Raw genomic sequence first — 26,108 nt, forward strand, 5'->3', positions numbered from 1 at the left:
GATAAATCCATTTACACTACAGTTAAAGAGGCTTTCAGGGTCTTTCATCTAATGCACTTTCCCTTAAAAGATTCTCAGTTTCTGAGCTATTTTGTTGCAAATGATGCAACAAGTAGCAGCTCTGAAGTATCAGGATCACAAAGTCATTGTGGTTCTCACAGCTGTGGTGTAGAATATAGTAAATATTGTCATGCTGTAATGAATACCATCACATTATTTTGTGTAGTCATTATAAAAATCTCTTAATGACGAATCTTCATTTATACGTTAATGATGTTTTTGACTTCAAGGCACAAACCATCATTAACATCCACATTCGACATACAATCTTCACTCATAACAACAAAAAAACACAACTGAACTAAATAGAAGAAAAAAGTTTCCTGCATCAAATCCAAAAATAGCATTATCACAATATAGAACAAAATAACAAATTACAAAAAATCCACCCCTGGACCTTGATACAAATTCTCTACTATCATTCTGCTTCATAACATGGTTTAATACTTGTTTTGCCCATTATTTTTCCCAATTAGTATGCCTTCTAGCAGTCATACAAAGTCAGCAGGATTGTGTTTAGAACAGTAAGGCAGCGCTAGCATGAACTGAAACTAAGTACATTAAACCACTGGTTATATAAGCAAAAGCTTTATACATGCAAGTTCCTCAACACATCATAAAGAGAAGTTTGTAAAAAAAGCTTTGTAAAAAAAGTTCATTTTCTTTTAACCTCAACAAGTTAATGTTCTTCTAATCAGTGCTAGACACCTTTTCTGAAAACTATAAACATATATGAATGTCGTTACAGATAACATTTTAAACCTTTTATCTATTCCTTAGTTTAAAAACTCCATAATTCCTGTGTATCTGCATTTCACTGCAATATCAAAGAGTTACAATTATTCCAACCAATATCATACAAAGAACAGTATTTTCTGGGTAATGCTGAAGCTGTTATAATATAGTTCCTAGTACTACAATCTGCCCATGAAGAATCTAACTCAGAGTATAGTATTTTCAGTGGTATATTACAGAAGTTCAGAAGCAGTGTCTGACTAATACTTTGAAATAAAATTACTTACTTAACTTAACATTACTTCTTTGCATTCTTATTACTCGTATAATACTAATGTACCACCAACAAACAGGTATTCCTCTTTATGGCCTTATATAAAAGTTCATATTAAATTTTAAATAAGTGACCTGTTCTTAATTATTGTTTTCACGCTGTATCTTCACAGTATTTAAATATTTGAGAAGACAGATAAATATGCAAGGTGTGGTAATTTAACTTTGGCTGGCTCTCAGATGCTCACCAAGTCATTTTATCACTACCCCTCAGCAGCATAGAATGAGAAAACCGGATGAAAAAGTCCATAGGTCAAGATAAAGACAGGGAGATTGCTCACTAATTACTGTCATGGGAAAAACAAACTAAAAAAAGAAATTAGTTTTAGGGAAAATTAATTTTATTTACTGACAATTAAGAATAGAGTAGGAAAGTGACAAATAAGAACAAAACTAAACCCACCATCATCCCAAACTCTTTCTCCATGAGCTCAAATTCACTTTTTTTGTTCCTGACTCTTCTGGCCCCTACTCTCTCTCAAAGTGGCAAAAGGGAACAGAAAATGGGGGCTGCAGTCAGTTTGCAACACTTCATCTGTGCTGCTCCTTCCTCCACGTGCTCTTTCCCTGCTCCAGAATTAGGGCCCTCCCATAGGGTGCTTCTTTTGCACCCTTCTCCAATGCAGGTGTCTCCCACAGGCTGAAGTTCTTTGAAATCTGTTTTAGTATTCTCCTCGCATAGGGACACAGGTCCTGCCAGAAACCTTTTCACCCTTGGGCTCTCCACGGGGTCACAGCTTCCTTCAGGCACACCCACCTCTTCAGGCTCATGTTCTGCTCAGACCACAGGTGGATCTCTGCTCCACCATGGACCTCTACGAGCTGTAGGGGACAACCTGCATCAATGGCACTCACCGAGGTTCCAGGGGAATCTGTGCGCCAGCATGGAGCACCTTCTTCCACTCCTTCTGCTCTACCTGCAATGACTGTGGGGTTATTTCTCTTGGGTATTCTCATTCATCTCCTTCAGCTGCTGTTGTACAGCTTTTTTTGCTCTTATGTAAATGAGTTATCACAGAGGTGCCACCAGCTTGCCTGATTTGCTCAGCTGTGTCCTGTAATGGGTCTGTCTTGGAGCCACCTAGAGCTGTGTCAGTCTGATATGGGGGCAATTCTTGATCTCTTCCTCTAGAAATTACCCCTACAGTCATCCTGCTACTGAAACTTTGTAAATAAAATCAAAACGCATGTACTAATCAAATCAAACTGAAGCAGGTGTATACTGAATTATTTTACTGAACCAGCAGCGGTTAAACCTATGAGTTCTGATTCATCCCCAAGTATTGAAACTGTGTGTGTTCTAATTTGGTGTCATCATTCAGGTACTAGGACAGTTTTCATGAGGTCATATGATATTTTCCAGTATTTACAGTTTCAGGAAAAAAAATCAGTGTAGACTAACATTTATGCACATTTTATTTGAAGTATAGCAGGCATGATCTCTAATTAAAGAGAGGGCCAATTTTATTTTCGTTAGAATTGGAATTTTTCATATATGGAATAACTTGGTTTTTTTTAGTGTTTTGAGAGAAAGGAAAACAATTGCACCTGGCCAGTACAAGCGAAATAGGCAGCTACTGGAGAGAGTGCACTGAAGGGTCACTAAGAAGATTAAGGGATTGGAACTTCTTTCATATAAAGTTGAGGCAGCTGGTCTTGCTTACTATAAAGAAGAGGATCACTGAATCTCAACATCTACAAACTCCTGATGGGTGGATGTAAAGAGGATGAAACCAAACTCTTTCCACTGGTGCCCAGTGACAGGACTGGAGGCAATGGGCACAGACTAAAACACAGGAGGTTCTTTCTAAATATCAGGAAGCAGTTTTGCCCTGTGGGGGTGAGTGAGCACTAGCTCTGGTTGTCCAGACAGGTTATGGAGTCACCATCTTCTGCGATATTCAGGACTGTCTGGGCAGCTGCCTCTAGGTCATTCTGCTTGAGCAGTGGAGCTGAACTACAGAATTTCCAGAGGTTCATTCCAACCTCAATCATTGTGTAACCCTGTCAACCACACTGACAATCAGAGACAAAGCATTTGTTCAATTAATTTTCTGAAGTTCAATAAATGCATAAACTGGAGATTTTTAAGGAAAATAACTGAGGAGTAATGTTTTTGAATATTCCCATAAAAATATTTTTGGTAAAAATGAAGTTCTGAGGTTTTCAAGCAAACAGTGCATCACAATCTTGTGAATTGGCAGGGAGGGAGGAGGAAGGCAGCATTAAGACATGAATACCACCAGCAGAGTGTAATCCTTTACAATCTACAAGTCATTAATATCTTAAACTGGCAGTCATCTGTGACTTGACAGTAAATATGTACCAGTTTGTGAGCTCAAGGGTTTGCTTCTACCAATGGTAGAATGTCTAAAATCTTATTTGGCGCTTTTTTTTTTATATGTAGACATGCCCTTGGTCCATTTAAGAAAGGAAACCATTTTATGCAAAATATGGCCTTATGGGTGTTTAATTCATTTAACCCCTCACTGGAGAAGTTCAGGCCATTTAGAGAACTTGCACAAAGTGTAGCAGCTGTTTCATATCCTCAAATAGTATGACACTAAATTATCTCAGCTGGCACAATTGACAAAACTTTCAGAAATTCTAAATGTCTATACAGATTTCATCTTGCTCACAGATAGTTTTTAATTAAAGAAATAAAAATATGAAAATTTTTTGGGATGAGAAATGGATCTTAACTTTTTGCCCGTCTATGGAACAGAGACTGAACAATTTTTCAAGGACTTTTGACACATTTTTTATGACCTATAAATTGGATAAATTTGATTAGCAGTCCTTGGAACAAAGATCAAATAAACAAAAAACCTTTCCCCCAAACACATTTATAATTCTCATTATCAGATTCTAATCAGTTGTATAAATATTCTTTTTTCTTCTACCAAAGTGGAGCATAAGGATGGCTTCCAGACAGGACTTTGTAAAATTAAGTGAGAAATCACCAGTGTAGCTACATGGATTTTGAAATTTTGAAAATATTCAGGTTTTCACTGAGTCCTCTGATGAATTCAAGTGCAAAGGAGAGGGCCTTATAGGCCTGTCTGATCAGTTAATGGAATGTGATGCAGATGGCAATATAAAACAAAATTTAGAGGCAGAATATATCTTTGTACCAGCAAACATAGGTAATAATAGTCTTTTACAAAACATTCCGGAGCTGCACAGCTAATTTATGTTTTATTACAGCTAAACAAGTCCATTACACTCAGTTAACACAAAATGATACACCTGGAAATAGAATATAGCCATTGCTGCCAGGTGTCTAGCTCTTGAAATTAAAGACAACTGGTGTCATAACTTAGCTTTATTGCTCTACTTTGACTCATCTGACATTATCAGAACTCTCAGTACTTTTGTTTTAAAGTGTAGGTATAAAGTACATGGGATTTTAATACAGTGGTTCAGACGATGGAATAAACATCTTCAGAGCAGTTCCTAATGAAGGGAAAATGAATTCAAGAACTTCAGTGATTTCCCACGCAGTAGAAGGCCAAACATGACATAAACAGACTTATACACAAAGCTCTTCTGCTTATTACACAATACTAGTGGGCCCATGAAATTGCCTCATAGCATTGGATAGTTGCTTCTGGGAACTAAGAGAATGGCATAAAAACATGATAGCATCTACTTGGCATACAGAAAGCAAAACAATCTTCAGATAAACAAGAGGTTTTAACATCTGTCCATGCTCATCTGGTATCAGATGTTTCTTTAAAATATCTAAAAAGCACCTAGTAAAAAACCTGGACTGTAGAGATAAATTATATTAGTGAAAAATGCTTTTGTTTGGTTGCTTTAGGGTTGGGAGGATGGAAGTAGGGGAGGGGGTTTGTTTATTTTTTTGTTTGTTTGTTTGTTTGCTTTTGTTTTATTTTGATTTGTTTTGTTCTGTGTTTTTAAAAGTCAGAATATTAAACTTACCTTATTAGTATTGATAGCTGTGATGACCCACACACACTGAGCATTGCTGTCATACTGAAATGGAAAATTGGGTGATGCAAAAGTTCCTCCAGGCCCCTGAAGATTGGATCCACAAGTTTTGACTGCAAAAAGAATACTCATCTTTTAATTCACACAGAAAATACATGTAGCAGATTCATAAATCAATCTCTTACTCTAATCATTATATGAAGAATTAAAATACTACGGAACAAAGACAGAACCACCTCTTACAAGAGAATACAACATCACATTAAATTATTTTGACAAAATAAAATAGACTTTCTCTTGTGTCTAAGCATATATTCTTAAAAACAAATATTTGGAGGAAAAACGGTAGCTACAATAACAGAAACTGCCCTACTTATTTTTAAAATTCTTCAAGGACTAACTTCTGCCACCTTCACTAATGTCTTGAAAGACAAATTTAAATAGTAGGAAAAAAGATCACTTTTATCACTGTGCATATGTGCTTTTCTTGTGCATATGTGTTGGTGTATGTCATGTCAGCATTTTTTTCTCCTGACTCCTGTACAATTCATTGAATCAATGCCCAAAGCATTAAAAAGTTTAAAGGAAACTTATAAAAGTTAGACTAACACAAAACAGTGCTATCTATTTCTAAAGATTACAAAGGGTATTTATTTTAAAATAAAAAATGTATGGTTATTTACAATAGAATGTCAGGTAAAATAAAACTATTATTTATGTAGCTGGCATTTCTGTCAAAAATAATACAAAGGATATAAACTGTGTCCTTTGTGCTTTTAAATGACACTTTTAAGGCACTAAATTCCTAGTCTGTTGAAGTGAATAATGCTTTTATTGTTCTTTCCTTGATATTCAGATCTTTGCTGAATTCTCTACTGGTTAACTTTTCCTGTATGAAGATGTAAAACTGACAAGCAACCTCAGGTAAACATGAGCCTATCTAATTTCTCCAGTGATTATTATGACAGCACATGAACTGCACAAGGTAAAGAACTATTTCTTCCACTGTATTCTGACAGATCATCTTGCATAATTGAATCAAATAATGACCCTGAGATATGTGAAATAATCCTAGAGTTGCATTACACTTTCACAAAGCTTGTTTATTTGATCAATACTGAACACAGGAAGATTCAGCTGAAGCTGGATGAAAGCTTGTTCCTTCTCTCACATTAGCCTCTAGAAAGAATGTCACTTTTGCACGACCCTCAGAGAAACAATGCTCTAGTGATGAGTACGTTCAAAGTCACACCAGATGCCTGGAAAGAAGTAGAAGGTAGAGGTGAGAGGAAGGCTCTCATTTTGGATCAGAAGCTGAAGACATTATTAGGGTCATGAGTGAGACTAATGCCAAATGTGGCTTTTTGTCTATATATTTAATAAGAAATTGTATCATCTCTTGCAGCTCATATATGTATGTGGGTAGTAAGTCAGGAGGGGAAAAACAATGGATGTTCTAGACAATTTGCTGCTACATCTGAACATGTGAGTCCTCCTCTGGGCCAGAGCTGGGATGTAAAGCACAGCTCCTTTGCCTGTGTGCTGCAGAAGAGTTATGAGCTGTTTGCTGCCTTTTCTTGGTGTACCTACATAGTGAAGGTCTCAAAGGAACCATGTTTTTCTATAGTGGAATGAAATCTAGAGGTCTTTGACCTCTAATGTCTATTATTTATACTGATTTGAAGTATTCCTAACAGAGATTTGCTTTTAGTACTTTAAGTTTGAGATCCAGAAAAAAAAAAAGTTTCAGTTAGGACAATTTCTGTGTATTTGTGCAAACTAATATTTTCATTATATATATATTAATATCTGATATGTACTGACACTCTAATACTTTAATTCCTTGATTCAGGTATTCATCATACAACTTGCCGCTGTGCTAGATCATAAAATATTTTCAGTAAAATTCCTTTCTGCTTTTCTTTTTTTACTGAATATTTTGCCCTTTATACATTTGCTCAGGGTCAAAACCAGGTGTAGACTTACTTCTCCATTGCTTACCTATTCTAAATTCAAGAATTTCTTATATTTTTATAAAATGTGTAATGAAGAAGCTTCATGAAATACTAATTTTATATTAAATCAGTGCAATTTTAATATTCATCTTGATAAGCCCTAATATTTAGTGTATAATAGGTTTAGTCAGCTCCTTATAAAGCAAAATTCATAATGTAAGTATTCTAGTTAAACAAGCATACTGAAATAAAAAGTTCATATTAAGCAAAACAGCCTAGGTGAATCCTTCTTTACTAAGAAAGTGGGGACATTAGGATTAAAATTTCAGGTACTTACAAAAAATGTGATAGGATTAGCTATCAAACAATGGATAGATGCCAAATGGAATAATCACTGTGAGGGTAAAAATTTCTGTTTACCTTTACACACAGGTCTATGATCACTCCATGCAGCAAAAACTTCAGCTATCCTCTGACAGGTGATACTTTTGGAACCTTGTAGCACATAATCTTCGTCACAGGAGAACTGTACTGTTGCTCCCAAGCTAAAATCAAACAATGACATAAAAAGAAGCATTTTAAACAAATAGATAGCAGTCCATTTTTTCCATCCCTTTAGCTACGATGACGGTCTTGACAAATGATACAAATATGTAATCCAGAAATTTCTGCTCTCAATAGTGAAAGGCGATGTACAAGCATGATAGAGCACAATATTCAGCCCTTTCTGGCCCTACTTTGGCTGGAGCTGGTTTACCTCTTTGAACAGTCATTTGGATGTCAAGTGACTATTTACTGACCTAACTTCAGATCTCCATATAACAAAAATTTGACCAACCTAGATATTGTGCAACTAAAAGTAGTTATTCATGTTAATTGAAACTAGGAAAGAATGTGAAAATGATGCAAGGGAATAATCTAGAAGTCAAAAGACTGAAAAAGAAATCCCCATTATAAACATTTTATTTCTCCCAGTGGAGACCTCAAGATATAAATAATATGTTGTGAATATCTCCCATCTCTTATTCTTCTTGAGGAAATCTGGTGCTTTTGACTTTAGAACTGGGGTGCACTGGAAGGAGGAGCAGAATACCAGAGAAAAGGGCTAGATATTCATAATGTTTCTTGTATTTAAAAAGTAGTGTATTATTAATAAGAGCATCCTATATTAATTTGGATTATTATAAAAATACTAGTTATAGCATTGCTTTATATTTTTATTAGTAAGTTAAGATTTTAATTAAGCTTGCAGTGAGGTGTTAACTTCATAGAAGTGGTCTCTGTACTCTTGCTAGTAACAAGATTCTGAATGCAACATCTACTAGATAATGACAGTTACATGGTGAATATGAGGATTTGCTTATTTAACTGGCATATGATTCTAAAAGTAATGGGAGAAAATAAGAGATTTCTAAAAACATATTTCTAGGTGTTTGGCTGTGATTATTTATGAAGTTACAATGCTGGCTTGAAAAGGTTTTGTACTTTTTCATATGAAGCTGACATCTGGTGCTGGAATCTGTGCAGGACAAAATGAAAAATAAATCCAGAAGAAAAGTTTTGGTTATTTATTTTGTTTTTTGTTTATTTGATTTTTTATTTGATTGTTTGGTTGCTTTTTGTCATTAGGGTTTTTTTCTTTGTTTTTTTTTTGTTTGTTAAGTTTTTCTGAGAGGAGGATTGGGGTGGGGGGAAGAGAGAAAAGGGGGTTCAGTTTGGAAAAGTTGAATAAATCAATGTATTTTCTTGAGATAATTATTTTCATTTAATATCATTATGATTTCAAATCCTGGTTACAACTGAAAATATCCAATACATCAGGCCTTTCTCTGACATCAGTATCTTCATAATTTCAGCCTGCTGTTTTAAAAGGCTTGTCTGTCACAGCTGCAAAGTGTAAAACCTTCTCTATATACACATGACTTGCAAGACCTTGGCTACACTGTGAATACAGTTCTGTGGGCATTTTAAGATTAAATATGCAATAACTCCCCAAGAGTTTCTTACAGTAGCCTTCCTTTATAACACTGTAAGCCATGTACTTATCTGACCCTCCTCAGACGGATGACATCTTCCTGTCTTTGATACTTTACAAACTGGTAAAAAAAATGGTTCGTAAATCTCTCTAAGCAAAGTGTCAATATTTACTTGACTGGATCTTCAAATTTGCATTTGATCCCACAAGGTATGACATTCATTTTTGCCAAAAGACATTGTAAAATTAATTTTTCTCTGAAGGGTTTGGCTTACAAAGTCTGTTTTACTTTCCTTACAGATGGCCATTTTAATACTGAAATTCTTCAATTCACAAAGGCAGAGAGAAAAATAAAAAGGCTGAGCACATATTCCAGAGAATAACTTTTGTTAGTAATCTATTCAAATTCATCTATGATGAAAAAAGCTACTAAAGAAGATTGATACTTATCAGAAGAAGAATTAACTTAAGAGAATTAGAGATGTTAGGTATTTGAAAAAGAATGGTGTCAGCATAAAATAGCTGATGAAATCTGGGAAGTACCTCGGCCTTACAGAGATAGATAGTGAGAAAATGATGGCATGAAAGATGACACTGTCACCTGAACAGACGTCTCAGAAAAGGAGGATTTGATATTGAGTAACAGCTCTATAAACTATTCTGAAATGATTTCTCTTAGAGTAGGAATGTTTGTGAAAGAATGGGATAAAGAATAGCTACAGAATCCACTAAAAAAAAGGATATATCAAAGTGAAAAACTGGGAAAAAAAAAAAAAGAAGAAAAAAGTAAACATAATGCAAAGGTCCTTGCCATATAAGGATAAAAGGTTTTTATAGGCGACTGAGGAAAAAAAGCCACCAGGCAAATCATAAAGTTGGAGGATATTTCAAAACTGTGAAACACGTGGATTATCTGTAACTAATGTAAAAAAAAATATGCACAGCTGCTACAGGGACTATATGGTTAGGAAAGTTCAAAAGGTAGAAATTGGGAAGATAAGAGTATCTGTCTCGATTAGATTTTCATAATTATCTGCTTCAGAAAGTCATGTTGAGAAAATCTGAGTGTCTTTATTACTAGGAAAAGAAAGGAACACTTGAAGAAAAAAGTAACAAGGAAATATATATTTCCTATAACTAAGCATGGATTGATTTAAAGAGGAAATGCCAAGCAGGAAGTACACCATTTACAAATAAATAATTTTTAAATTAAACTCCTGGTAAAAAATCTGTAGTAAGCAAAAATCCCAGAAGTTTGAATGATTATGAGGACTGCACAAGCATGATAATTATTTCTATCACCTACAAAAATGTAAAGAACACTCAGATTATGAAGTCCACTTGTCCAAATCAGCTTTGATATTAAACTGGTATTTAATTGTATATGACTATGCAAAGTGACTGGACTCATAAACAGAATGAGACTGGATAATTTACAAAATCTATGACATATATGATGTGCGAGTGAGACCTACTAGATAAGCAGATAGCAAAGTACCAGTCTAAGAAAGAAAATAGAAGAATAGGAGATCAATTCCTACGGAAGATCAGCTAGAAAAAGACAATAATAAAGAGCTTGTCAAGAAAATGTTAAGAAAATATGTCTCTCAGGAACTTAAAAGCATTATCAAGATTACCGTTTTTTAATGTTTTTTTCATTATCTATCTATACACTCTTAAAAATGGAAAATCTTTCAATTATTTCCAAATGTTCTAGTATCAGACAATCACAGAATCATAGAATATTCTGAGATGGAAGGTACCCACAAGGATCATGGAGTCCAATTCTTAAGTGAATGGCCTATACAGCGATTGAAGGAGAGATTCTTCTTGTTTCTGATGACGGTATCTTTTTTCCAATACCTTTAATCTGTGACCTAGAAGAATTCAGTTAGAAATTCATCTTTCTCTAAAAATAGTTTGATAACTTGAGTACAAAAGGGTAAAGTGCCACTTCTCTCCATTGGAGGTTTCATGAGGCACATGAGGTGATAATGATGAAGATTCAAAAAGGACATGCAAATTACCAGGAAATAATTATTAGCTCTAAGAAAAAAATGAAAAAAAGATAGGCAAGGGTTCGATGAAGGTTTGTGTGGTGTGGTGACATAGCAAAAATTTCAGTAGAGTTTTAAGTTTTTATTTTCTTTTTCTTTGACAGAATCTCAAATGATGGAAGGATCATGTTACAGGACAAGGAGAGATCCTTGATAGAATAAAATTGATGACATCTATTACATATCCAGAGGTACTGTAGGAGGACATGTGAGAGATTTGATCTCAGCCTTCTAGTATGTTACAGAGATAAAATTTTTGAAGTGAGAAAATCAGATCATGGAAGCTGATTTTAGGGGAACCTCTGAACTGTGGGCAGGTATTATTTTAGAGAAAAATTTTTAGAGTAGTCCGAAAAGAGATTGTGGGAACAAATGACCAAAAATAGGGTGGGAAAAAAAAAAAAAAAGAAAAAAAAGGGATGGTTTGGTTTCTTGACTTACATTTGATCCAAACTACTTACCAGACGAAACCCCCTAAAAGTGAGTAGACTATTTCTGCTTTGCAAATCTCAAGAGAACTGAAGCATGATATAGCTATGAGGTTGTTCATTGTCGTATACAATATAGATAGACATCACATCATTGAAAAAAAATCTCAAAGATAGTAAGAAAATTTTAAAAAATTTCAAAAGCATAATATATTCATAAAAGGAAATTGTCTGTGGATTCAGTTAATGGCCATTTAATTCAGTATGTTAACACTGAAAGTGATGAAAAGTTAATGTTCAGAGAAAATCGTTAGAATACCAGAAACATTTACAGTGCATCTTCTGATCATTTATGATTAATGAACCTTCTGAACTGGATCTACTAATTTAATTCAGTAGTCCCTGGGTGACTAAGTTAGGCTTTTTGAATGAGACCCTTGCTACCACTAAGACTGGTAAGGCACACTGGTAAGCAAAAAAGCTTCTTTGGGCATATTAGTCACAAAAGCAAATTCACATACAATGTGGGTTAATTTGTAAATGGATGAAGCAAAGTTGTGGTGCTGAAATCCAATATGGAAATGGCAGAAGCACTAAATGGCTTTTCTGCACCAATTTCTACAGCAGATGTGCTCCTAAGTATCCATATGTACCCACATGATTTGTGAAGAAGAGGGAATACTGGGAGCCAAGAAGAGCCAATACTGGGAAACAACAGGTAAAAGGAGGCAGCTGTATTCAAGGGCAGGCAGCCAGATACCTTTCACCAAAGGCTGCTGAAAAATCTGAATGAGCCTGTACAAGGTGGGTATCACCTATGAAAAACCATGATGAGATGTTCTGACTGATTGCAGAAAGGTTAACATTGCATGAACTTTTCAAAAGGGCAAGGAGATGCTAGGAATCTTGCATTGATCTCTGAAAAGAAAATGTTCTCTAGTAAAGCATGAACTGGAAATCAAGAGCACCTACACAAATTTACCAAAGCTGAATTATATTTCATCAACTTGATTGTCTTCTATCACATAATGACTGGCTACATGGCCCAGTGGTAGATGCAGCAGTGCTCAGTGTAACAGTGTTCAACATCTGCAATGTTTCTGAGAGCAGTGTGTTTTGAGAGCTGACAACATACAAACTAAATAGATATATATTCAAAATCGGCCTGGAAGCTGTGCTTAAAGAGTAGGAATCAATAACTTCATGTTCAGCTGGTGAACAGGATTAATCTGAGCATTAGGAAATCAACATAGAGCCTGATGCTGTGTAATATTTTCATCCTCAGCCTTGATTCGGTGACAGAATTTATGGATCCGTATATTTGTGAGTCAAACTAAAGTAGGAAAAGTAGCTGAAGGGCAGACCTTAAATCCAGAAGCCTGACAATGTCCAGCACCGGCAAAATAGAAACCGCACAAAATTCAACAAGCCGAGGTACAATGATCTGCACTATTGATCAGTAACCTATTCTCATTCTGAATAAAACAAACTCTATACTTAACAATACTAGAAGTGGTGGCACTAAATCAAGTGAAATTGTTAATCAGCTGGTGAAGCTGTGTCTGCAATATTAAGCCAAAAATATTTTGCCTCCCACTTCAAGAAAGAGCTTGGCAAAAACTTGAGTTCAGAGATTAGTCAGAGGCTTAAAGCACATGACCTATAGGAAAAAGTTAAGGCAGCTAGGCTTATTAGTCTGACAAAGAGAAAGTTAAGATTTCAGGAGCCATTACAAAGATAATGAGGCTAAACTTTTCTAAATATGCCAGATAATATAAAAGGGGCAGTTTGGAAGATTCAGATTTTACTTTACAAGAAATTTCCTTCAATAAAGGAGGACAGAGCTGGAAGAGCATACTCAAACTTGTGAAATCTTTAACCCTGGGAGTTTTCAGAATTGGCTAAACAAAGCTGATTGGCTAAACAGCTGGTCTCACTAGTCCTGCTTTGGGAAGGAGGATGGACTGGATGCCCTCTGAAGGACCCTTCCAATCAATATTTCTATAACTCATACAAACTTCTTAATTTGTCCTGAATTAATGCAAAACTTTTGTATATATAACATAATGTGCTAAGACAATTCATAACTCCAAAAACGAATGCTGACGTGTCTCTCAGTAACTTTATCTGAAAATTTGTTTCTAATCAGACAAAAGATGTTTGCCATTAGGTTTCCATTTTCATAAAAAAAAACAAACTTTGGATATATTTTTATTAAGAAAAAACGTATGAATAAATATTAAATAAGGAAGTTAGTATGCAGACTTGAAAAACATTTAATTTCGTATCTGTTTTTACAGTTTTGATAATTTGCCTCAAATTTGGGATTCCTCTTTAAACAACAGAAACTAAAAGCAGTAAGGAGTCTAAAATTAACTATAGAATCTCTAAAGTATGAGAAAGAACAAGTTTAAAATTTGAACTTCATATGAAGTTTGTACTGAATATTATTATTTTAATAATTGGTATTTGTGTAGCAAACTATCTCATTTTAGGTTCTTCTCCTCCATTATTTGATATGTTTTTAAAATTATTGTTGAAAAAGAATCAATTATGCAAGGAACCAAAACCATCTGTCGGATATATTAACCTATTTGGTTCATGCCTGCAGCTGAACTAATTTGAGAGAGGACAGCATTTTTAGCCATAGAAGAAAATGTACAGCTAGAAATAAATAATCAGTTCTTAAAGTCCATCTTTATCAAGTTGTAAATTTAGCAATATCATATATTTTAATGGTAGCATAAAGAGGCAATCAGTATTGCAAGACATATTTCTTCCACCTGTAGCAAAAGAAACTAAACACATGTCAGCTTTCAAGATTATGAACTTTTTTTTTTTTAACCTAGCAACTTTCTACACACTACTGATCCATATTTTTTTTATGTGCAAGCTACAGATAGGTTCTACTGTTGTCTTTGAGTCACATTATGAAAACTGAGCTAATTCACAGAATCTCTCTCAAGTAAAGAACATCCACAGGAACATTTTCACAGATCAGTTTATATATTACTTGGAAATATTACTGCAAAATGCTAGGATTCCATGATATAATGTTAGTCTATCTAAGTCTTCCAAACTTCTGATGAAGAAAAATCCTTACTGTGTGCTGAAAAAATGAAACCAATGACTAAATTTCAGTTTCAGAGGATTTCTTGACACTATGGAGGTAATTAGTAATTCATCTTTTAAAAAAAAAAAATGTCATCCTTCCTCACAAAGCTTGTCAGACACTCACAAAGTGTACTGGCAGACACTTGTCCTTGAGAAAGGAACCAATTAACTGTTAAAAAGTGGTAGGTGCACAGATCCCCTATAAACTAGCCTCATATTGTGCACTGCAAATCAAGTTTTGCTGTTTACAGGATGTTTGTCTTCAAGTTTCTGAGTCTAGAAGCTCACCTTACATATCTGCAGAGAAAGAAAGTTATTCACAGAAGATTTAAGGAAAATCAAGTGTAAAACTTGTAGTCAATCTAGTCAATTAATGCTGAACTTGATTCTTCCAAAGAAAATAACTATAGAATAATTTATAATATAAAGTGAAAGAAGATATTATCATTAGTTATACTGTAAGTCAGCCTGTTGGTAAAAGAAACTGTCCTTATCATAATCTTCACATTCTTAGTTCTGTCAGTAGAATATCTATTTTTAAGGCTACATCAGCATTTTTGTCCGATAGTATTCACTGCTTTGTTGTAATACAGGTTTGATCAGAACCTCATTTTAAATCCTAGTGGGACCAGACTACAAAGGTAGAGAGAGATAGAGATGGGCTTGTTCATTCTTTCATGAAGACAGAACTTTGAGATGTTGGTGGAAGAACATGGTTGCCTCATAATAAAACACCTGTTCAAGGACAATTCAGTCTGGAGACTTTTATTCTACTAGAAACAAAGAAAAACAGAAACCAGACCATGTGAAAACTTTTTCTCTTTATCTATTTATCTATTACATCTTATACTTTTACATAATGGTATTGATTCTAAAACTGGGCACATGGATGTGGATGTGGATGACAAGTAAAATAAAATGCAAATTCCAGCCAAATAATCACTAGTATGTCTAAAATTGTAAGAAACCTTTAGAGAAGTTTTTTTTTTTTCTGAAGTAGAATGTTTTTCAGTATGGGAAAATCAGGCATCTATAAGTAAGTCTTCTTGACTTTATTTCAACATGCAAAACTTTTTATGCTCAAATATGCATCTAGCATCAGAAACAGACTTTAATACTCCAAAATACAGCTATGGGGAATTTTCATGTTAGAAAAAATAACTAAAAACTTAAACATGGAATTACAGGCCCCAAATAATGTCATGGAATACTACAGTTTGTCTAAGAGCTTGAATTACAGATTTTGTAAATCTGTGTAAGAGCCATGAAAGAGGAAATGAATGTGCTGAGAGCAGGTAATGTTTGTAATCAGAGCAGAGGTAAAACTGCAATAGAATGCTTCCAAACCTACACGTTCACATTTGAAGAATGCTAAAGAGATGTGACAAGAGCATGCTCTTCTCTAAAATATATTAAATTTTACAGAAATCAAATTTTGATTGATCTTAGTAGAGATATAACTAAGCCCTTCTCTGAAATACGGTGTTTTCAAGTGAAGGCATTGTAATTGGAATTGTTTTTTTTTTTTTCAGAAAGGAAAAACAGAGGCAAACTTAAAGCTATTTCCTGCATTACGAAGAAAGTGACTTCAAGAAGGCGAAGGTGAAAGTGCGCTATTTTCCTATCTGCCAGGTAAAGGGCACCTCGGGAAGGATTTTCCACAGTAGTGGATGTTTTTAATTAAATGTAACATAGTAATAATTTGTAACATTCTTACTGCGAAAGCTCATGAAGCAATTGAAAAACCGTTATCGTAATGGCAGGAATTGAAACCAGGTTAACCTAAAAAGTTATTTTATTAAGTCTCTCGAAAATTTGTTGTCTGCTTTTGTTCCCTGTAAGACCTTTATCAATTTATTAAGTGTTCAATTTGAGCTAAATGTACCTGTTTTGCTAATGTACACCAGTGCTGTTCTTTACAAGCATAAATCCAAAGAGATAATTTGGGGATTTTTTTTTTTAATTGTTTTTTTAAGAGAAAAAAAATACACCAAGATTAGTGAGAAATTAGGGAAAAGAAGCACTGGAAAATATATTGACTCTGGTACTTGTATATTTTTTATACTGTTCAGTAATTTGAATGCCTGCTCCTTTAATTTTCCCAAATATGCATTTGAAATAGGAAAGCCTGATGCATCATCCCAGTGTACAGGGAAAAATACTAACATTTTGATCTAAAAAGAAAGATGAGGGCATGATCATCATCATATATTTTTGAGGTACTTCCCTCATGTAAGTTTAACTAGAATAATTTTTATAAGTAGCTCTTTTCATGATCACTTGAAGAGAATACTGGAAAAAAATTGGCGGGTTGTCTGTTAAATGTGGTTGCTCTCAAGCCATATTTTTGAAGTTAAAATACAAAACATCAGCCAAAGTAGTGATTCTATAAAATATCTATTAAGTATGACAGTTTAATAAAGCTTTTTTTATTATTTCTCTGAAAATATTTTTTTCAGGTTAATATTAGAAATTAATTTTTTATAAAATTAGTTATAAAGCTTTTTTGGATGCACATTGAACTTTGGCTTTTCTCAAAACTAGAGAAATAGGGAGATTCTTATGACAAATTGAAAAATTCTAATAACTGTTGGCTAGCTAGCATATTTACTTAGGATGCAATTTTCAATCCTGTTTTCTGCTTGATTTAAAGGAGAAAAGACAAAACACACACAAAAAAGTACAAGAAGTTATGTAAAAAAAATGAAGTATCATAATTTTGTAAAATCTTTTTATATCCAGATTACTCTTTTATCTTCACATGCTTTGAAGTGTGCTGTGTGATATGCACAATACAAAATATATAAAAAACAAACTTGAATGCAATAAAACCAATTAATTTTAAAATTGTCACCCTTCTTTCTGTCTTTCTCTCTTTCTTTCATAATTAAGGTGTTTTATGTTTTGTAAACATAATGTGAAATTAGCGTATTATGTGAAACAAAAACATAGCTTTAGGGGTTTTTTTATGCAGTCTAGAGTGTCTTTATATGACAAATATAAAATAATATGTATTTTAACACTTTTAAATAAATCTTTAAAAATTGAAAAGGAAAAACCCAGAAACTCAGAAAATAGATAAAACTAATCCAAAACATTCTCAAAAATACACTACGTGTGTCCTTACTCATAAGCCGCTGGTGATACTGGAATTAGGAGTCAAGTTCACTGAGAAAATAACATAAAATATTTAGAGTAGTTTTTATCTTACAAGATAAGCAATTTGAAAGATAGCTATGAATAGAGAGGATACATAAAAAAATACTTTTAAAAATAGTCTGAATTTAGAGTGTTAGCTCAATGTGAGGATTTTTAGGGAAATACGTCTGCATGTATCAAACTCCTCGGTTTCTGAAAAAACTTACTGTAGTGAAAGTAATTTCTCTAGTAGAGTGAATGAATATTTCTGTAAGGTCAGAACATTCTACTCTGAAGTTTTATTGTTCTTTGCAAAAGCTTCCAGTACAACATGTATGCTGAATATTTATAAATCTAACACAGTATTTACATGAGAAAATAATGTAAACTTACCTTCAATCCCATTTCTGACAGGTTTTCAGAGATATGATCTCTTCTAGGTAGGTATTTTATCGTTTTGCATGCTAAGTACATGCTGTATTGCATTATATAATTTTATAAAGAATTATAGTGCACTTTTTTCTAAGAAAGGCAGTTATGCAAAAGCACTCAGCAACAGTAATACATTTTCAACATATTCATTTTCCAAGTTCAGTATTAGAGAAATGATACAATGGTAAAATTTATGCTTTACCTAAAATCTGAGCCTATCCGTTTTCCATTTTCTGGTTCTCCGGGATCTGGACACAAATTGGACGCCTGTTTAATACCTCCCTCATTTACTGAAAAAAACAAAAACAAAGACAACAACAACAAAATAAAATAAACAAAACAAAAAGAGATAAAATAACAACGTTTTTAGAAAATATAGAGGTAAGCAATTAACAAATACGAAAGTACATTCTTTTCATTTTAGGTCTTTTAAAACAGATTTTCTACAGAATATGATCACCCATATAAACTCCAGTTTCAATACATAAGTTTGTCCTCCCTGTAATAAACAAAACACTTATTTTCTATTTTTTTTTTCCAAAAAAAGGGGTTTTTTAATGAATGTATTAATCAGCTATTTTGCTTGCTAGCAATATTTTTGAATCCATATGGAAATGTTATTATTAAAACATTAACGTTTAAAGGAATGTTCATCAGGTTTAGGGCTGTAAGATTTTGTTCTGACCATCCACTAATAAATGTCATCTCCACTAAGAGCTGACCTTTTCTCCTTGAATTGTAATAAAACCTGAATGTATAAGCTTCTGCTGAGAGAATTATCCTTAATCAGTATTGAAAATGTATATATACCCAAAATATGGTGATCTGAAGGTAAACTCAAAATGCCAGTTTGATTTGCATACATTTATCTTACAATGAACTAAAATGGATCTTCAGAGAGAAACTTCCTGTGAACCATTCCCTGTATTTTTCCAGAAATTTGTATGTAAAAATCTAACCATATCTCAGCATATTCAGGTACCTATTCACAAAACCGGAAAATTAGCAAAAGGTGTTAGTCTGCTATTACTTGATAAATTCATGACTTGACAGAAAAATATTTTTAAAAAATTGACATGAGGCCAAATAATCTGTATTAATCAGAAAAATATTTTAACCTTTATTCATCTTTATTACTGATTAACTAGACCAATGGATTTGCAGTATTAGAATTTCTTCCCATTAAGGAAAAGGTTTGCATATAATTAGGGTAACCACACTACTGGATTAAAAAAAAGAAAAAGTAGAATCTATACTTTTAAAGGATGTTCATCAACTTTCAGCTTTGAATGAAGAGGAATATAATTCAGAATCCTTGGGGGTTTCTCTTCCTTGAAATTTGTCTTCTTACACACACAGAAAGGGAAGAATTGGTTCGGTACCCCTGAGGAAGCCAAAGGCCAAATGCAAATATTGCACAGGCTTAAACAGAAAACATCTCAACATAGCACACAGCTCAAAAAACCTATCAAGCTCAGTGCTTGTCAGCTGGAACCACAATATTTACTCTTCTCTGTCCCAAGACACCTGTAACAGCTCAAAGGTTGCTCAAAAACCACACCAGGGCAATCTCTGTTCGTCTGGATTTCTATGTTCAGGGCACTCTTGGGCCAGGAGGAGTATTCCTCCTGGTTTCAGATTTCAGTCTTTTCCTCCTCCAATAAATGTACATGTGATGAAATCATACTAGCTACAGAAACCTATTTTCATGCTAGTGTTGAAATATGCATATTTCTCTGATAACTACAATTCCACAGACTGCCTTTAACAAAGCCATCTAGTTGGATGAGCAGGTAGAATTTACTCTCCCTTTGAAATACCAACTGTTTAGTTATGAGACGTGAGAAACTCAGCCTGCATATATAAAAAAGATATTCCAACTTTTCTGACATTAAATATATATTAAAATTATAGTATAAAATTATTCATGATATCTGATAATAATGTTATAGAAATTATAATGGTGCCATTTGACCATGCATTGTATACCAATGCAGAAAGGAGAAATTTTTACTGAAAAAATAAAAGTAGCATTTAAACAATATAATTTCTATTAATTATAGTTCATGTTTTAATATTTCAAATAATTATTTTATTTTTGTACGTTATTTTTCCCCATACACAGGTAATAGAGCAAATATTCATGTAAAAAGAATATTCTACCAGATTGCAAGGCACAATAACTGTTATACACTTCTATTTCTACCAGAAATGGAAGCTTGAAAATCCAATTAGTTTTTAAACCTTCTGTATAAGGTTTCATTCCTAGAAATACTCTACAGAAGAGAAGTTTAAATTATAATATATGGAATTATAAATACTCATAAACAAAAATATAAAGGCTTATGCTAAAGAAAAACAATGAGATAATTAATATTTTTTTTAAATTAAGACATATACAGCAGTAAAAATACAGAAGAAAATGTTATAGGTAGATATTTATTTCTGATTGGATCCCAATTCTAAAATACACTTACACAATCTTAAACTCATTTTGGTTTCTGCTAAGTACCTAGTGAAAAGTAATTTCATAGTTTAGGATTTTTGCATTGATGTTATTTTTATAGACATAATGCTTGACTTTTCAGTCTGCAACCCTATGTAATTCCACAGATATCTGTCCATATATATATATTTTACTCCCCAGATGCTTATGCACAATAAGCAGTTAAAGGGTTTCCTGTAGTAAATTATATGCATCTAGGGAAAACCTTCATTCATCATCTGGTCATGAAACTGATATCAAGAAACTCCACACTTTTAATCCAGATTGAATTAGATCCGCCAATTAATTCATTTATTAGTGTCAACATTTCTAAACTAAAGCTGAGGCATACTTGTTTCAAAGTGTATCATCATATCAAATATCTTCTGGCTTTATTCTGTGCAAATAACCTGTGTGTTAGTATTGAATGTTATACAACTGATACATTAAAAACAAAATAACAAACAAACAAACAAAAAGAAAACTATGTAAAATAATGAAAGGACGTACAGATGAGAATGCTAAAGAAAAATTTCTAAAGACATTGTTAATAAAAGGCATAAAGTAAAATAGAGATTCACTTATCCTTATTTTCACTAACAGTTGTATGCTGGTCATTGTTTTTCTTAAAGGACCCTATCTGTCATTGTAATGCAATGACAGTAGACCCAGCTGAAGTTACACTGAGAAAATTATCTTGTTAACAGCCAAATACATAAGCTTCTTATGAAATACTATCTCTTCAACATTCTCAGCTACCAAAGTGACTAGAGAATCAAATGCTAGACTAAAATATAAAACTTTAGTTATCTATTTATGACAAGATTATGATCACTAAAGGTACAAATCATCAAGGTATTCACCTTCACTTATTATTGACTCATATATAATCTATTCTGCATAATCAATAAAAAAGATAAAAATGTTTCCAACTTCACATAGAATATCTAAACATATGAAATTATCTAAAAACCTTCAAAAATACATTGATAAATTTCATCACTAATTTCATAGCAATCTGCTTTGGATATCATAAGTATCTGATACTTCATTATAAATACAGAATTCCTACTAAAGTTTATATCGTAGAAAATGTAATGATTAGTGCAAAACAATCTCTTTTATAATTTATTGTATTATTAGCGTATTATTTGTAACTACAGAATCACAGATGAGCTGTTAGAGATCTCAGTGATGTACTTTATAAACACTACTATAATTATCCTACTGTTACTTCTTTTGCATAATCAGTCTGTTTTCCATTTACCCAATAGGCATAAAAAGAATATTTTTTTAAATATCATGATACAAAGTTTTCAAGTAAACCAGAAATGTCTTAGAAAACTATTTAGGTGATGCAGTTTACAGAGAAGTTGAATATGGCAATACATGACATTACAAAAATTGAACAGAAGTGTGTTTTTATTAATTTTTCTGACTTGTTGAATGCTAAAGGGTCGTGCTGCTTGGAGACAACTTTTTCTAAAAAAATAATACCTTGACAATTTAAAATCTACCACCAAAAATTAAAACATATGCTAACGTATCCTTCTAAGTTCTGGAACCTGAATCCATCACTGATACTTTAAACAAATAATTAGTGCAAACAAGTCCAACCTAGACCTTTAAAAGCAAGTCCTTTCCGTCCTGTGAAGAATAATGAAATGTATAATCCAACATATGCTAAACACTTAGTCCATTTTATTTACTTCTAAATATTTAAAATGTGGTTCTATTCCAAAAAGACCTCTATAAAAATGGCACATTTTTTTTGAAAAGTATCCTTTTAATATATTTAGAGGCACACCTATTTAATTTGTGCTAGAAAGTTGCCTGACGCCTCATGATTAAATCAGGAATTGGTCCACTGACATATCAAGAATTCTGAGTTTCTAATTTCTGTAACTAAAATTGAAAGCACCAAGCATCTCCAGAATTTAAAAAAAAAAACAACAAACGCCTAGTTAATCAGTTAAAATGTAAAACTTAATGAATTAAAAAAAATTCAAAAAGTAACCTCATATGTGGTTGTTCAGTTGTAAATGAGGATACGCTTTAGTTTGCAGAGCATTTGATGCTACTATTAATGTTCAAATAAAATAAATTGATATCTTACTCACACCTAAATTTACAGCTGACATCTAGAAGGCTGAATATTTGTTTCCTTGCAAATATTGAAAATCTATTTTGAAATTACTGACAAAATAACATGTCCTTCTACAATGCCAGATTTATAGAAAGGCTCTCTTTAGAGTAGAACCATATTTAAAAATTCACCATGCAGACTGGAGAAAACAGTTCTATGATCAAATTACATAAATAATTACACACAAACAGCACACCACAAACTTCACTCTTGCACTAGATAAAGGTAACAAAAAAGGTGTACACTCACAGATAGAAAACTTGTTGCTGTTGTCTTTCCCTGGAAACAACTTAAATCCTCTAGATTTAAAATCTATGGCCTTTTTCACTAGTTAAAAACAAAAACAAAAACATGTATCAGGAAATACAATCTAAAATATTTCATTTGACAAATTTTATAATGGAAGTATATACAAATCAGAGTACTGGCTATCTCACAAGTTCAGATTTTGTACCTTTGGTGTGAAACAATTCACAAAAATAAATATTGAGACCAATTTGTATACCTCACAAAGGAAAGAAATTGTATTTGCAACTTAATTTTTCTCCTGCAAAACTAATAAAAAAAACAGAAAAAAAAGGTCAAAAATGTTTATTTCCATGCACCACATAATTGTGTAAACATTGTCACACATTCATGGAACTTGGAAAATGGAAAGAATTATAAATATGTTTGCTCTAAAATAGCTGTTTCTTCTGTGTTGAGAAAAAAAAATAAAGAAAAAGGGTATTTGAATGTAGAAAATAAAATACAGTCTACTGTTCTGCTTTTGGTTCTGCAGCAGGTCTTCTTTCTAGCTTGAAAAATGTTATTTGCAGAATGTGATATGGAAGGTAGCTGTCTCCCACCGCTCCACTAAGCCCAGTGCTTAGAGCATCTGTTTCTGTAAAAGTCATTCTTGTGGACTGGCTTTATGATACAGACAGCTAATCCAGGCAAACCTTGTGGCCTCAACATAGCTTTGAAAGAAAACAGCTAATAAAAAGAGAATAAACCCGAAACTTAACATATATAAAAACATAAGCAAGAATAAGCAAACACACCACAAAAACTTTCCAGCCATTAAACTAAGTGCCTCATCTCTAATATGCTTGGCCTATGAGCAGCGAATTATACATTAAAATGGACCTGCTTAAAAAATTCTAAATTTTAAGTATAATTTGACTTTAGGTACAATATATTTAAGTGGCTTTATAGCCACTACAGCTGTTATATATTTTTAAAGAACTATATAGAAGAAGTTATTTTATCTTGGTTATAAGCAAATGCTGCTGATGAAGACAGCATAGCTTAAAGGAGCTATGTCTAGGAGAACTTAAGTAGATACACTGTACCTCATTAAATAATTTTTCATACCCATTACTTCTTGCAGAAAATCAATGGATATTCAAAGAACCTTTACATTCGGTATAAATATCATAGTAGCAAAATATTATTGATATCTTTCTATAAATAAAAGTATCATTACTAAGCACAAGAGCAGAACCAGATTTAGAAGAAAGAGTGTACTGCTAAGAAACACAATTTATAGGACAGTTGCAGGATGTGTTAATAAATATTTATACATTTATAATTGAAGAGACCATATTTTCTTATAAATAAAGAAACACTATTATCTCAGAAGTCAACCTGTAAATTTACTTGTGTGTTATTATAATGCAATATATAAACATTGATAATGGTTCTGGGAAATACATTATTTGCAGAAATGAAACATATATATTACCATGAAGAACTAGATTTTGGGGTTTTCTTAGTCTTAATAGGAGAAGCCCCTCCCCCTCTCCAAATTAATTGAAGTCCATAAGCAATTCTATCCTCAGTGGAAATAATAGACCCAAGAAATCTACCTTCATACAGCAGAGCAATACTGGAATAACAGTAATGCTCTCTTGTCATTTTCTGAGATTTCTGGAAGGTTATTTCTATAAAATAACTCCTCATGAATCAGAAGACAGGCTTAGTTATTCTTCCAGCACCTAAGCAATATGGGAGTGGTCTTGAATATATGACCTCAGGTGCTGGAATGGGTTTAAAATATTCTCATTAGAGACATATTTGTCCTTTATTTTCAGAAGTCATAAAACAACACACTAAAAACGGAAGACTGTCCTGTATTTTTTTTCATTTGTTTCTACTCATTCTGAAACATGTAAATGGCATATCTCTAGTTTATGTATACAAGAAAAGTTCACAAGATCTAACGTGGAACTGAAAGTAGTTAAGAGTGTCTTAGTGATCCCAGTGAAATTAGCCAAAGATTTTTGCATCACTTTGCCAAGACTATTAAATAGCACTAGGAAGGTAAGCAATTCCAGTTCTCTAAAGAACCTTTACAAGAGAAGAATTTTACTCTTAACTGGAGTTTGTATGTTGATTTGCTGAATTTCTTGCTGAATACACTGAAGGAGTACATATAGAAATTTATATGGCAGACATGCCAACCCTAAACTATGTGCTGGGCTTCAAATGCATGAACATGCATAAAAATGACCCCACCATCATACACACACACAAAAAAATCTCCCCAATAAATAGGTTATTTTATACTTGGCAAAATAAAGATTATTTTGCATGTCATATGCGTGACAGTAAATACTGAAAGTGGATTTCACTTTTCAGAAGTCTAAAAGGATGGATTCATGACAGCTAATTGTGTAGTTGTATGCAACTATGCCCATCCACAAAGAAAAACAGACACTCTAAAAGATCAGTTAATCTGGTCTTAAGTTATCTGTTTTTGCATGAGATGAGTTTATATGCTCATTTCTCTCAAGAAAAAATGTTCAGATGTAACAATGGCACAAATATGGTCATATTAGTATGACCATAGTCATACTAATAGTATATAGTATACTATATAGTAAATAGGATGATCATATGGTCAGATTAGTATGTTTTCATATATTTGAACAGCCAAGAGCCAAGAAAATAAATTACACCAACGAAGTAGGATATTCCTGTGGGCACATACAAATATAATAGGAAGGCAGTGATAAGACGAAAGTATATTCTAAAACTAATCTAAATTTATAAAAACATATATGACATAATCATCTTTCCAGTGTTATAATGCAAGGAGAGGTTTAAATATTTTTTTTAATACTACTTTAAATATATATGGCTTCTAGGTTGGTTGGTTGATTTTAAATTTATAGATAAAGACAGAATGTTTGCTTATTTGTATTGTTTATTTTTGGAGGAGAAGGAGCACTGGTTCACATTTCCTTCGTGAGTAAATCTCTGACAATCCTGAATCTATTTTTGATAAAGTGACTGGATGAAGCATAAAGTGT

At 33.0% G+C, this 26,108-nt stretch overlaps 1 protein-coding gene across 4 annotated transcripts in view; it reads right to left on the bottom strand.

The window, feature by feature from the left end:
- CSMD3 (CUB and Sushi multiple domains 3) overlaps positions 1 to 26,108 on the bottom strand; it is a 587,774-nt gene that overhangs the window by 318,398 nt on the left and 243,268 nt on the right. For 2 of the 4 annotated variants that reach the window (XM_014870085.2, XM_088178476.1), the window contains 4 exons: positions 23,062 to 23,139; positions 18,384 to 18,471; positions 7,458 to 7,582; positions 5,074 to 5,195 (listed from right to left, as the gene is read on the bottom strand). In XM_014870085.2, the coding sequence (XP_014725571.2) occupies positions 5,074 to 5,195; positions 7,458 to 7,582; positions 18,384 to 18,471; positions 23,062 to 23,139 (413 nt within the window). The remainder of the gene's footprint in view (positions 1 to 5,073; positions 5,196 to 7,457; positions 7,583 to 18,383; positions 18,472 to 23,061; positions 23,140 to 26,108) is intronic. The other 2 variants (XM_088178475.1, XM_088178481.1) reach the window with 1 other exon arrangement.

The sequence above is a fragment of the Sturnus vulgaris genome, chromosome 1, assembly GCF_052056855.1.
Source record: "Sturnus vulgaris isolate bStuVul1 chromosome 1, bStuVul1.hap1, whole genome shotgun sequence".
Taxonomy (NCBI): domain Eukaryota; kingdom Metazoa; phylum Chordata; class Aves; order Passeriformes; family Sturnidae; genus Sturnus; species Sturnus vulgaris.